Below are 14,274 nucleotides of genomic sequence, written 5' to 3' on the forward strand. Positions count from 1 at the left end.
TTGCCACCACAGTTTTGAACTTTTCGTCACGCGGACAGAATTTATAAATCGAGTTTTCGTTAAAATTTGCTATCAAAGTTGAAGAAAACCTCTATCACGGCGTCATTACTGGGTAAAACCCTATCGTTTGGTACTGCACTTGTCTGTATGTATTCCAGTTTCCTCCAGTGAAATGGGTCCTAACTTACACAGCACCGAGAACAATACTCGTTCTTCCACCTCCACGTAGTGATGTTTGGAGGGAGGGAGGTAAAGAACGAGTAAAAATGAATGATGTATGTGTGTATCTGCCTACCAACTAGGCAACCCTCAATGCTTGCATGTTAGGGAAGGTGGGGTACATTGGGACGGATTTTGTCTTTTTGCTCTAAGGTCGGAGACCTTGAATGTTAAAATGACCGGCACTGGCTACAATTGCACATTGACATGTGGCCAATCATATTCTACAGCGTCCAGATTTTTTTTCTCGTATTCTTTGGCTGTGGAGACATTTCCCCGAAATATGTCACCTGTCCCAATGTGCCTGGGTAAGGGGCATTGGAACACCAAAAGTGTTGGAACACACAATTTTCTTGTACAGAACTATACACTCTCCTGAGGACTGCTGCCATCTATCGGACTCTTTTGAAACTATGTCGCCCCTTATTGCAGTGTGGGTAGTGACCACTTAAGCGCGCTGCTGGAGCTCCTGCTCTCTGTATCCAGTTTCCACTCACTCTCGCTCTCCAGCTGTTGTACTGTGTGGACGTGTGTTTACTTGTGCTACAATTCTGATAATACATTCTAACATACTTAAGTTGAACCCTTGGTTAATTATTCCTCAAACACCTCTTTCCTGGCTGTAAGTTACAACAATAAGAATATATGGAATGGGGCACATTGGGACAGTTGACGCGCTTTCCTGTGAAATGTACAGCATACATACCGCCTTGCGGTCTGGAAGTCCAAAAAGGCCAGTTATCTACACAATGAGACAATTTTGGTTTTTTTGAAGTGTTACATCGGTCACTTTTGATGAACTGTCCCAATGTGCACTTAATCGCCTTCCCCGTGATTCCTTTCCTTTTCATGGGTATTTTGGGATTAAACTCAAAATCCTTACTTGCCAAATGTGTCGTAAGGAACTACCTACCGACCAGCCACTTGCGCGATTAGCTCTCGCATTTCAGTACGCCTAGAACATTGCAAACTAAAATAAAAGGGTATCTTACTTTCAACAGATTTTTGAGCTCATCGTTATTTGATATTTTCCGTAAATCTGACATGATGTGCAATCGTCCCAACACTGATGTCATTATGAAATATGCTCACATGAGCGATCTGTAAATTTTTTTCAGCATGTAAATTCTGTTAGAAATAGATGAGGCTACTGTCCCAACGTACCCCGTGTCCCAATATACCCCACCTTCCCTTACCACTTTGCTTGCATCCTTGTACCGGTTCGAAAGACCGTGGCGGTCAACTTTTTTTCATCGGAGGATTAGGGAGTATCTTCGCAGGCTACGCTTTCGGTAATCCAATAACTCTTTTAATCGATCTCGACCTTGTCTCTTTCAGTGCGGCCAGACGACTGTTCCTATATTTTCACTAGTGAAGAACCAAACACTTTCTGGTCCCTTGCCTTGGACCGTGGCAGTCAATATTGACAGCAATGAAAAGCTGTTTAACATGGGAGTGCTAATTCGAAGCGATATTGTTGTAACGGGTAAGTGACAAAATATTTACCGTTTTTCTGAAAAATGCGCGTCAAGTACAACAGTGGGACAGCATGTTCGCATGATCACGGAGTATGATGCACTGGAGCCCCAAGTGTGTACTTGAAAGCAGGAAATACTGCATACTTGTTGGTATTCGGTATTTACTGCGCACCCAGAAAACTGAGTTCTTGGATCAAGAACACTGTACTTGATCACGGTTTCAGTCAAGAACATTTGCCTTGATCCAACCAATTTTGACTTTAAAAAAATAAGATAGAGAGCAATCTGGGAATTTCAGGGTCGTTTGGTATCATAAAAAGACAGATCGAGTTCGAAGATAAGCATGCAGTAGCTCAAAAATTGACTTTTTTAAAAATCGAAAACCACAGGCAACAAAATATTTGTTTTTCCAAATATTTTGTTATGGTCTCCTATAGGGTAACTCGTGAAAATAGAAGCCTATGGCCGACAATTTCGTCCGTTTTGCTCTATGTTGTACCGTTTCGGCGCCATGGGACATTTCTTGGCGAAAACAACGTGGAAAAGACAAAATGGTCTTTTAAATCGTAAAAACGGCTTCATGTCAGAAAATTGTAAAGGGAGTAATACTTAAACCACACATTACGGGTCGAACCGAACCCTTTTTTTGGGTTAAGGGTCCCTATTATCTAGTATCTCTAAAACGTTGATTTTTACATAACAATCTGTCAAAATTCGAGCTAAAAGTGAAAACCGTTAACGAACAGCAGAAGTATCATTTTCCTAATTTTTAGAGTAAAAGACCCCGACAAATGGTTCGAGTATGTCAAATTTTAGGCCCGGAAGGCCCTGATCCCCTTTACCCTCTCCTTAACTCGTTTTGGGTGTCAGCGCCACAGGCCTAGCTATATGTGCGTCAGGCGCGTCGCAGCGCAACAGTGTTTCGTGAGATATCGCGATGCCTGTTACGCGAGACGTCGTCTGGCGTACATATAGCTAGGTCATTAATTTGCCATGGAAGTGGTCAGTTTGGCGAAAAATTAATGGCGAAATAATCTCTGAATGATGACCAAAACTCAAGCCGCACGAAAAACCAGCCGCCGCCACGAGGTGGAATCGAACCACGAACCTTGCGCACCTAGACTTGTCCTTTCTTTATTTTTTGGTCATTTTGCGTTATTAGTATGCGATATCTGTGCGTCTCATGCGTTATGATGCGATCCAGCCCGTATTATGCGAAATAATGCACTCCGGTAATGAGCTCAGACGTTGATGCATATCCCTAAACTATTGATCATTATTCATTTGAAAAATTATGCGATCATGCGATCGCACAAAGTGCTCACCCCCCCCCCCCTTTCCCCCATCCAAACTAGGCCTTTCTCCTTCTGGGTCTTTAACTTCTTATTAAAGCTTAAAAAGGTTTAAAATATGTTTTGATAAGTATTGTTAAATAAACTAACACTAGTATTATCTTCAAAAAGTTCTCAATTATACAGACGCATTTTAGTGGAGGAGCTAAATATTCAACAAGCGAAATATTTAACTAGAACCCGCGCTAGTCCGACGGCCCTGCATAAGTTAGAGATCTGAAATTTTTAAGGTGTCACCGGAACGCATTGTGATGAATAAGAATGGGTACTTATGAGCTTTGCTAGTGTACAACTTTGATTCTATGACTCACGATTGTCGATCTATGAAAAGATTCGCTCGTATCAAGAACAGAAAAGTTCATTCAGAATCTGTCATGAAAATGTGCACATCTCGGCGGATTCATCTACCATGCTTTTCCCTAACCAATGATAAACTGTACCACCCCAGTGTTATAAAAAGATGCTGCTCATTCAACAATATTGCTTTGTAAATTGCTCAGAAACACTAGGTTCGTCATGCAAACCGGAACCTTCATAGCTTACGAAGGATTTCGAAGCGTTGTATTACGAACTTATTGTTCGTAAGCTTACGAATAAATAGTTCGTAATGCAAACCGATTGTTTGTAAGAACCTGCCTAGCTCTACAAACAATCGCTTTACAATACGAACAATTTGAAACTTGTTCGTAACGTTGCATAGCATTTAAGCTTTTTACAGTGTGTACAAAAGAAGTTAACTATGCGATTAATTACAGACGCCAACTACCTTGTTGATCCTCCGAACATCTGGAATGACACCGGCTCCGTGCGCACCATAGACCCTGGACGGATCCGTGTCGTGTGGATCAACCCCAGTGGCAGACGCCTAATGTCTCAAGTGGGGAAACTTCTAACAGCTCTCCGAACCTAGGCCTGAGTTTCCATCGTAAATTTAGGAACGGGTTTCATCTGTTCTGGTTTCGAATGACGTTTGGCTTCTTTCCGGTCTTTTTGCTGACACGAAGCTAAACCTATGGAATACTTTCCGAATTGTATACACGATTAGCTTCGAAATAAGGGTATTCATTAATAATGATGCCACTCCAAATCGAGTCTCTTCAGCTCAAGTGGTTTAGGATACTTGAAAAAGTAATGCACCCAGGCACCTAAACATCCCCCCCCCCCTTTTCTCACTCATAATATATACCGTTAAAAATATTTTATGATTTCCCAACACTTTCACGACACGAAGCAAATGTGCAATCACAACACTTCTTTTTAGTCAAAAATAGTGCATTTTGCTATCTTACTTGGAAGTAGTTGTGAACCAACTGTAATAATTTCTGAAGCTATCAATTTTTGACGAAGAGTTCTGGCAACTTCTTTCACAACGAATTCTTCGTGAAGTTCTGACCTTTTTAGCCCGCCCTTCTGCTTTGAGAAATCTATCCAGCGGGCTTATGCATATGTAAATGACCTCGTGTCTGTTTGTGTGTCTGTCTGTTCCACAAGAAAGAGAGAGACTTAAAATATTCAGGCTATCTTAAAGTTTACTACTAGAGAACGAAACGCCTACGGCAAATCCCGGCAACTACCCTCAAGGGTGTGAATGGGGGTATCCAAGGTTTAAATACGTGCCCCAAAAGTGTCTGTCCGTCTGTCCGTCCGTCCGTTTCCGAAGAAGGACGATAGCTGGAGGTCTGAAATTTTAGGGTATTGTTGTCACTTCTGGACAACGAAACGGTTGGTGCAAATCCTCACAACCACCCCTGAGTGGATCTGAGGGGGTAATAAAGAAGTAGGGGTTGGTCCAAGAAGTGGGAAAATAATATTTTTTGTATGGTCTCCCAAGGGGTAACTGGTACAGGCAGAGTCTTCCAGGCTAAAATTTTGCCCGTTTGGCTCTATCTTTCACCGTTTAGGCGCTAGAGGGAGTTTAACGCACAAAAGTGGCCCAAAAATAAATGTAGTAATGAGGTATTTTCCGAATTAGAAGAACAAGAGGAATATCGTCTGCTCCCGGACCATCACAAAGCCTCGACCAATCAGAGACGGCCTTTCGGGAGCCGGCCACGAGAGAGGCCGAGAGAGGCTCTCTCTGATTGGTCGACGCTTTGTGATGGTCCGGCAGCAGACGATATTCCTCTTGTTCTTCTAATTCGGAAAATACCTCATTTTAGAAAATAATTGATGGTCTCCTTAGGGGTAACTGGAGAAAGTAGTGTCCTTTGGGCGCAAATTTCGTCCGTTTGGCTCTATCTCTCACTGTTCAGGCGCTAGAGGGAGCTTTACTTACAAAAGTGGCCCAAAACTTAATAAATGAATTTAAAAAAATATTTTATGGTCTCCAAAGGGGTAAATCGTGAAAGAACCCTCTGGTCTAAAATGTCGTCCGTCTGGCTTTCACTGTTTACTTTCAAAAGAGGGTTTTTCTTACCAATATGGCCAAAACAGAAATACATTTTTTTTCAGGAGTGCACTTCGGTTCAGAATTGTCTTCAAAGCAGAAGAGTGGGCTTATTTTATGGTGGCACATGATTAATAAAATGTGTAAAATCCCATTCGAAAAGAAACAAACAAACATTTATTTCGTTGTTCGGAAACGTGTGGAGCCATTCAGAGTTTGCCTGGAAATATATTTGTAACTTCTTCTAGTCTTATATATTTTTTCATAGGTGTGTTATTGGGTCCATAAGCTAACATCAATAACTTAGAATGGATTTGGCATAACTTGCATGTATTCTACAAACTGCGGCACACACAGCCAAAGATGTTCAGCTTATAAAAAAATGCTTCGTATGCGTTGAGTTTAGATTACGAAGTAGACAACAAAGGTTCACTGTAAAAAAAATTCTGAAAATTCAGTAGATCTTTTTCAGAATCGGCAGTCTGAATCTTGTTTTCAGACTATTACTCACAATTTTCTGAGTTTAGACTGAAAATCCAGACTTTGTACTCTGAATCAGGTTTTCAGAGCCAATTGGTCTGAATATTTTTTAAGTATAATTTTAGACTATACACTGAATCTACAATTCAGAGTTACCGGTATGAATTTTGAGTGGAAATCCCACCGGACAGGCGGACGAAGCACACCAGTAGCCGGTGCTGACCACCACGCACGTAGCTGGCAGCTGAATGGTTAAGGTTGCGGCTTCCGAACCTGGAGGTTGGCGGTTCGATCCCAACCAAGGGCAGTGCCGAATGGACAGATATGTCCTCACCTAGGTATAGCTCTCTACCCCCACTGTTGTTAAGTGGCTCGCTATGTGTTCATTTTTAACATTTTCAAAAATATTTTCATACCGGCTGTCTGAATTTTCAGACTAAGTGGTATGGTAAGGTAGTACTGAAATTTCAGACCCAGGTGCAGTCTGAATTTTCAGACTACTGGTCTGTAAAAAAACTTCAGACTAAAAGTACTGAAAATTCAGTACAACTTTTTTTACAGTGTTCTTGTCAAAAAGATGGTTCGAAGCGAGACGCCACTCAAACGGGCCGAAGGCCCGTTTTCCGATAGAAGCTATATTAAACCATAAAAATTCAGAAGGGACGGGCCGAAGGCCGAAGGCCCGTCCTAAACGCCGCCGACAGGCCAAGCTAGGCCCGCTCCCTACCGAACCGAGTTGCCGGTGGAGCGAAGCGGAGCTGGCAACTTGGTTTGGCAGAAGAGCCTAGCTTGTTTATCAGAATACTGATATAAACTAGCATTAACTTGCAATTTAAAAACCCGTTCGAGCAACCTGAACAGAATTTACATTTTGACTGAAATTCATCAAATTAGGTTTATGTTTTACAGGGTACTACAAGAATGCTAATGCGGGGATTTTTGGTGAACTTCGATATGTTGTAACGAACGGTCTTGTGAGTCGGAAACAGTCGGAAAAGAGTGTGAGTGATTTTTTTCCAGCTTTGGACAGTTTTTGAGCTATCTTTCCTGGACTACGGGACTAAACTTAATATTCATACTTTTCTTGTCTGAATTTCAGACTCAGAAGTTCGTTTGAATAAAAACTCTGAATTTTAACATTTTCTTGACTGAACTCTTTTTTTAGACCCAAAGCTATGGAATTTCAGACGTTCACTGAAAATTATGACAAAATTGTATGAATACCCCAATCTGACAGCAAAAAGTTAGTCTGAATTTTCAGGGTTTTTATAGCAGTGTAGGTAGGTGTACGCCAGACCACGTTTCGCGTAACAGGCTTCGCGATTTCTCACGAAACAGTGTTAGGCTACGCTGCGACATGCCTGACGTATACATCTACACAGGCCTGCAGCGCTGACACCCGGGTCGGGCAAAAGGCACTGTCTTACATAAGCCTTCGGCCCCAAAAGTCACAAATTATGGAGTTTTTTTTTTATTTGTTACCCCACCAGACGCCATAAGTATCTGAGAATTTTCTTAAAAATGTTACGGGGTCATTTCTATTTGAAAAACGCCCTCTGGCACGTAAACGGTTAGAGCCAAACGGACAACATTTTGTTCTTACGGGTACTACTTTGACGAGTTACCTCGTAGAAAGATAAAAAAAAATAATTCAAAGGTGTTGTTGTTTTGCTTTTGATTGTTTTGAAAGGTCAACTTTTTGGCTAGAGGGCTGAAAATCAATACAGTTCTTGCTTTTTAAGCTACAAAGCCACACTAAAAATGTCAGGTACCTAGCTTTTTCTAGTTTTTGTGATTACAGACAAACACACACCTACACACGAAACTTTTTGATCATCAGTAGGTAGGCTTCGCTATCGCTCAGCCAATTAACAGTGTACACTGTTAAAACGAGTCCTGGGATTCCCAGGAGAGTTGGAACCCCAGTACTTTAGTGGATGCCCTGGAAACAAGCAATGATTCCTAGGGGATCTGGAAAACCCAGAACTACCTCTGGTAAAATTGCAAATTTGCAGGGCAACCTTCCAGCTGCCAAGAAAACTTCCGGGAATCCCAGGGGTCGCTTTTCACCGTGTATCGCTTTAGACTCTACTAGATTCTTCAGGTTTTATTCTTAAGAGAAGTGGTTGCATTATGACAGTAAGCAAAATGTTTTCTCCACCAAAACGAGCCAATTGATTTGCAGATTGTTTCCGTTGATGTTCGAGAGCGCGACCGTGACTCTTACACAACCACACGAACTTTCGACGTTGCGGTACTTCGACTCAAGACACCATTCAAAACGAGCACCAGAATTTGCTCCAATCTTTTGGACGAAACTAATTTGCCAAGCTTGAAACGCTACCAGATGGGAGTGGTAAGTTTCTACGATGCAGCGCTGTAACAACCTTAATGATATGTTAATAACACCCGAGGAAAGTTCAGGGGATGCTACACTGACAATATATAGAATTCCTGTTCCAAGTGTATGTACAAGCACATCTTCTAGTAACTGATATATCCTTTGCAACTAATAAGACTTTTATTTCTCTACATCTTTTCTGTAGACCAAAGACTGTTTGGTCCTGAAGTCAATAGTTCTCCATTTAAACATAGGTTTTATTAAAAGTAAACACTCTTTATTGGTACAAAGTTTTTAAGGCTCCAAAAATTCTCTGCGCATGCGGTTTTCAGTTACAGAGATACACTCTTTTGGCGACTATGATTTTAACGGTCCTGTGCAAATTAGCTTCAACAGATTTGTATATTTATTTTTATGTCATTCCATTTTAAAATAATTGTAAGAGGCATAATTTTGACTAGTTTTAAACAATGACAAATTTAAGATCTTTCTTAGACGTCAAATTTTAAACCAAATATAATTTTCAAGATCTGATCAAGTTAAATTGTTCCCTCGCTTGCCGTTCTGATTCCAGAGAGCTTTACCCCAGATTACTACAGCCAAATTGAGTGCCAATAAATCAGTGTTATTAGAGCTATATTCAATTAAGCATTCGCTTGAGCCACGCGCCCCCAAGCGTACGCTACGTTTGGCGCGGCGCGAGTCTCGGGCTGCTTGGGGCGGGAGGGGCGGGGGAGCGGACGGAGTGGGGGGTCACTACTCCTCCCTCCCACACACGAGCCGAGCCGGTTCCTTCGACCACCTTCGCCTGCCTCCGGTCGGTTCGGAAAACAAATGAAAGACAGAGTGGACGGAGTTTGAAGAAGACGCAAAGAAGTTGGTGACGTCATGTGTGTTTGGCGGGAACAGATCTGACAACCGTGTGAGCAAGTGGGAGTTAGGAGTTTTAATACTACCTGAATTTAAAAATAGCTCGCATAGTATATTGTACGTTTTTGAGATGAGTGATCTCGTAGATTACAGTGTGTATGATGAGGCTGGCGAAGTTTATGTTACGAGGATCCCTCAAAGGGAAGCCGATATGTACGACATTGGTAGGTGTATAATTTTCTAACCTTACTCAGTCCACGTCAGGTATCACGTTATAATGTAGTCAGCACCCAATTTAATGCGCTATCACAATTTTTGTTCCCCATAGACCACATAAAGAGATATCGCCTGCTCGCGGAGCTGAAGTCCAATCAAGAGCCTGTGCGGAGGTGGGATAGGAGCTCAGTGGCCTCACCTGCTCGTGTCCGTTGTAAGTGATTTCTTTTTCAACGCCATTTATGTAGCACATGTTGTCATTCCAATCAATCGTGAAGTCTTATGACGTTATTCACCGGTGTCTTTGTTTCTGTGGTAGCTGGAGCAGACGCAGAGCCCAACGTCATTGCTGGCCCTTCTCCTCAATGCAGGCCCCAAAGCAGTCGTGCCCAGGGCAAAACAGGTGCTGTCTGGAAGGGCAACACGACCTACAAGTTCCTGCAGGTCTGCGCTCCCTTTAGAAAGTGGGTGCGTCCCAAAATTGTTCCAGAGCCCATGTGGCAAATCTTATCTGATAAGCTTTACTACGGTCCAGACAACCTCGACTACAGCTGGGAACAGCTAAAGGAGAAAATCAGGAATTTAAAGAGCAGTTTTAAGAAAGCCAAAGATAGAATAACCAAAAATGGGAGCATTATTGGCAAATGGTGTACATTTTTGATGATCCCATCATAGCTGGTGAGGCGACTTTAGCACCAGAAGGTTAGTATCTCCAAAATGAGAAAGCCTACTCTGAAATCCTGACTTTGATTTCTGAAATACATGTATTTTTTGCAGGCTTTAGTCCTGATCTGTTATATGACCAGCAAAGCAATTGTGAACTCACTGCCACTGAAGGTTTTGGATCGGCAAGCCAGAGTGGTCCGCCCATTGGACCCTTTCAACCCAGCAGTGCTACCTCAGTTGTTGGATCTACTTACTCACCACCTGGATTCTTAAACTTGCTAACATCCTGTTCGTTCTGAATTTTTAAGTTGTGTGTCATAAACTTTTGAAACAGTTAAATTTCTTATTTATTAACTTTACTTTTATCTGTTCCAGCTGCGAATGTCCTCAATAATGGCAATACTTCTGACATTGACACAGATTAGGAGTCTTACAATCCCCCAATGTCCAGCACTCAACTGCAGCAAAGCCCAGCACCCTGTATGCATTAATTGTGCACTTTGAACGCTGTTGTGTGACCATTAATACATTTCACATATGTCCTAGTGATTAATTATTTTCTTTATTGCCAGATTTGGAAAACTGTACTCAAATCCAATCAGAGAACAATGGGGAGGTTGAAACTCACTTTCTTGATTTGCACATCATGGAAGAAGATGCCATTAATCAAACTCTAGTTGATGGTAACTATCTTGTTTAATCATGATATATTCTGTGCAAACATATAGATATCCTCTTTGCAACTTATTTCATGTTCAAACATTAATATCTATCAATGCAACGTATTAATTATATTTTTATTACAGATAATCAAAATCTGCTAAGGTCTCCTGCAAGAAAGAAATTTCAGAAAAATGGTTGGAATACCTTATTATTCTCAGAAAAAAATATTGCAATACTTGTTACCAATTATAACCAGTTCTGCATGTTTGTTTTTAAGATGGAGCCGCTCAAGAGATGTTGAGGACACCTCAGAAAACACCCCGTAAAAAAGCTGGTGGTGGAGGAACTTCTTCTCCCAGAAGCTTGGTGCAGAGGAAGACTCCGTCACGAAGGAATCTCTGCTCCGAAGCAGACCTTGTCTGGCCTCCACCTCAAGTCCAAATGCTCTTAAAAGAATGTTTGACTAAAAAAGAGAAGGTTCAACAACAAACCGTTCCTGTGAACACTTGGAAAGAGATTGCAAGGGCCATGAAAGAAGAAGGAGGAGAGCACTATCGTGTGACATGGGAACTTTGCAGAGGAAAGTTCTTCAGCCTGTGTGAATACTTCTCTAATAAATTGTTGTATACTGGTGGTGTTTAAGTGGTGTAAAAGTACCCTATTATGATCTTTTGTGTCAGATTCATGATATTCCTCTGGATTTTGTGATGCCACCAGAGGTATCACTGCCAACATCTTCTCGTGAGTTTCCATTGCGCTGTGTCATCTACCTAGTTGTTTTATTTTTACTTTGATTTCTAATTCAAAATTATTTCTCTGTTGCTGCATATCATAAACTTTGGGATGATGCCACCATAAAGCTTCTAATTAGCCTGTACCAATCAAAGCAACCTTTCTTTGATGGTACTAAATCTCATGTCAGGCATGCTACCTTATTCTGTGAGATAGCAGCAGCCATGGTTCCCCATAATGTCACTGCTACTGGCAAGCAATGCCGGGATAAATTCCGTGACTTGAAAACCAGGTATAACATTGATTACGATGAGTGCCACAACACCAGGGCATCTCCCAGTGTGTGGCCGTACTTCAAGGAAATGAATGCTCTGTTTGGCAATACTGCGGCCATGAAACCTCCACTCACCATGTCCCTTGGGACTTCAAGCAACTACAAAGTCAAAGATGGTAGCAAATCCCAGCCTTCTCAATCTGGATCTAGAACAAGGGTTAGCTCAGAGAGTGAACCAGCAAAGAAAGACAAGAAGCCGCCTGCTGGCACTTCATCTAAGACTAAAGCTACTTTCAAGTCTAGGACTGTTGAGGCACAGGAAACAAGAGTGCATCAGCAAGATCGTCTTATACAACAAATGGAGCAAATGCATGAAACCTACGCCAGTCAATGTGAGGTTCAAAATGAGCTGCTGCGAATGCTTATTGCAAAGGCGGTTAACCAGACTACTAAGACTTAAAAGTAGTTAAGTTTTTATTACTTTGATTTTACGTACTATGTGACCTCCCTGAAGCTGTGTTAGTCTTCTGTTGTGCTAGCAGATTTTACTTTTGTTTCTTTTGACACGCTGGCAATTTTACGTTTTGTTTTAAATTCTTTAATATGAAAGTTTATTTTTTTTGTTTAATTAAAACTTAAGTTTGACAATTAAATGTCTTCATAAATGTATCACCCTTTTTTCCCTCACATGAAGTATTGTCTGGAATTAATAGCTTTTCAATTTCAATTCAAAAAAATATATCTAATTCAAACTTTTACACAAAGAACAATCAATATTAGTGGGCAAGAACATGGTCCATAAACAACAACCTCTTCTCCAAGCCTAAGGCATTAGAAGCTTCGAATAGTTGAGCTAATTCTGGGTTATCTTCATCAAACTCTTCATCATCTTCTTCCCCTTCAAAGTCCTCATTACCTAGAACCTCATTGACACGTACAGGTCTTCCTAATTCTTCATCCTGAAAATATACAACAATAATTAACGATTGATATGTCCACAGAGAAGACTGCATGAATGAAACTTGACTTACATCAATCATAGGTTCTCCATGGAGTAAGACAAAATTGTGGAGGACAAATGAAGCAGTTATATGATCTACCACTACCTCCTGCTTTCTTGCGTGCAAAAATTTTAGCCTCCGCCACTTTCCCTTAGCACGAGCAAAAGCATTTTCGACCCTGACTCTGCTCTGCGAAAGTTTTCTGTTATAATTTAACTGAGAAGCATTCAAGTGGCCATTGTTGCGAAATGGAACCATGACCTACAAGGAAAAGCAGTTCAACACAAAATTAATAATAATTGACAAAATAAATTGTCAATTTAATTAAGATAGTATCCAAGGAGAAATTACTTACAAACTCACACTGAGTGTATGCTCCATCTCCAACCAGGTGTTCGTCATTAGAAATGAACTGACCAGGAGGGCCAGTTAAGAGATCTTTAAACAAAGGACTTCTCCTAAAAACTCTACTGTCGTGCATGGACCCAACTTCGCCAACATGCAGGTGACGCACTAACAAAGTGCTATCAACTACCGCCTGCACATTTATACTGTATGTATCATGGCGGTTCGTGTACTGGGCTGCATCTACTAGTGGGGCAGTGATGGAAACATGTGTTCCATCAATGAAACCAACAATACCAGGGAAGCCCGTGGCTCTTTCAAAAGTGGCTTTAATTACTTCCCTTTCTTCGGCATCTGGCCATCTAATGAACTTGGGAGAAAGTTTTCTCAAAGCCTCGATAACATAAAAATGAAAATAATATAGAGTGCCAGGGTTAACACCAAATTTGAGCGACACACTCCTAAATGAATCTGGTGTAGCCAGTAACCAAACGACCATTAACATAATATCTTGGGAGGGAGTTCTATCTCCTTTCAGTTTATCACTATCAACTAAATGATCACTCACGGTTTCCACTAGCATCTGAAGACATAATGAAAAAAAATCAGTGTTTGCTCATTAGTGATTTCAATTCACAAGTAACTCATCAGAGGAGCTTTCTTCACCTCAAACACTGTCCTTGTCATTCTAAAATGGATTTGGAAGCAAGGGTCTCCCATTCTGTGGTAGTCATCAAGATTGACTGTGACTTTGACCCACCACTCACCCATTTCTTCTAAGTCTGAAAACAGAAAATATCAAACATTACAGAAGTGTCAAGCATGAAAATTTCAAATCAACCTCTTCAAAATTTTACTCACTGAGTCCTCCAAAATCCTCCTCTAACTCCATTATTTCATTGGCAGCAACACGAGCCGCTGCCATCATCATAGCCATGAAATGCTGGTTTTGCTGGTTTATGACTTCTCGGCCTTGAGTTGAGGTCCCGCCGGCGGAAAGACTCCTGACACATGTGTCGGGCCGTCCGGTTAGGGTACCGCAAGACGAGAAGTGATCGCCTACAGGTCCATCCACCATATTAGTGGCTCTGAGTCCTGTTAGGCGCGTACCATGGCCCGTGTAGTGTGGCTAATCTCCAGGCGCTGGCCCACTACCAACAGATCGTCTTCGGAGCTGCGCACCTTTGCCAACTCCGCTCAACGTCGACTGCCCCATGAAGTCAAGCTCCAACAGCCGCTTGAGTTTCTCCA

General features: G+C 41.5%; 2 protein-coding genes across 2 annotated transcripts in view; both read left to right on the forward strand.

Annotated features, from left to right (window-relative positions):
* Window positions 1-1,399: 1,399 nt before the first annotated feature.
* The window catches only part of LOC113211999 (uncharacterized), a 28,710-nt gene continuing 15,835 nt past the window's right edge, over window positions 1,400-14,274 (forward strand). Inside the window, exons 1-3 of the mRNA XM_052273871.1 lie at window positions 1,400-1,705; window positions 3,805-3,926; window positions 8,101-8,271. Coding sequence (XP_052129831.1) covers window positions 1,669-1,705; window positions 3,805-3,926; window positions 8,101-8,271 — 330 coding nt within the window. The 5' untranslated portion in view covers window positions 1,400-1,668. The remainder of the gene's footprint in view (window positions 1,706-3,804; window positions 3,927-8,100; window positions 8,272-14,274) is intronic.
* LOC113212000 (uncharacterized) lies at window positions 10,189-11,320 on the forward strand. The gene is made up of 5 exons (XM_026430562.2): window positions 10,189-10,296; window positions 10,384-10,488; window positions 10,581-10,691; window positions 10,815-10,865; window positions 10,949-11,320. Exons 2-5 carry the CDS (start codon window positions 10,452-10,454, stop codon window positions 11,311-11,313), a joined length of 564 nt encoding a protein of 187 aa, XP_026286347.1. The 5' UTR covers window positions 10,189-10,296; window positions 10,384-10,451; the 3' UTR covers window positions 11,314-11,320.

This window comes from Frankliniella occidentalis, unplaced genomic scaffold (genome assembly GCF_000697945.3).
Source record: "Frankliniella occidentalis isolate FOCC.00 unplaced genomic scaffold, Focc_3.1 Scaffold309, whole genome shotgun sequence".
Classification (NCBI taxonomy): domain Eukaryota; kingdom Metazoa; phylum Arthropoda; class Insecta; order Thysanoptera; family Thripidae; genus Frankliniella; species Frankliniella occidentalis.

What these genes read in the sequence shown, in the direction of transcription:
- LOC113212000 (XM_026430562.2), top strand. Translation starts at nt 10,452, where the DNA reads ATGTCCAGCACTCAACTGCAGCAAAGCCCAGCACCCT. An exon ending in GCAGCAAAGCCCAGCACCCT is followed by an intron (nt 10,489 to 10,580) that starts GTATGCATTAAT and finishes CTTTATTGCCAG; the next exon opens with ATTTGGAAAACTGTACTCAA. An exon ending in AAAGAAATTTCAGAAAAATG is followed by an intron (nt 10,866 to 10,948) that starts GTTGGAATACCT and finishes TTTGTTTTTAAG; the next exon opens with ATGGAGCCGCTCAAGAGATG.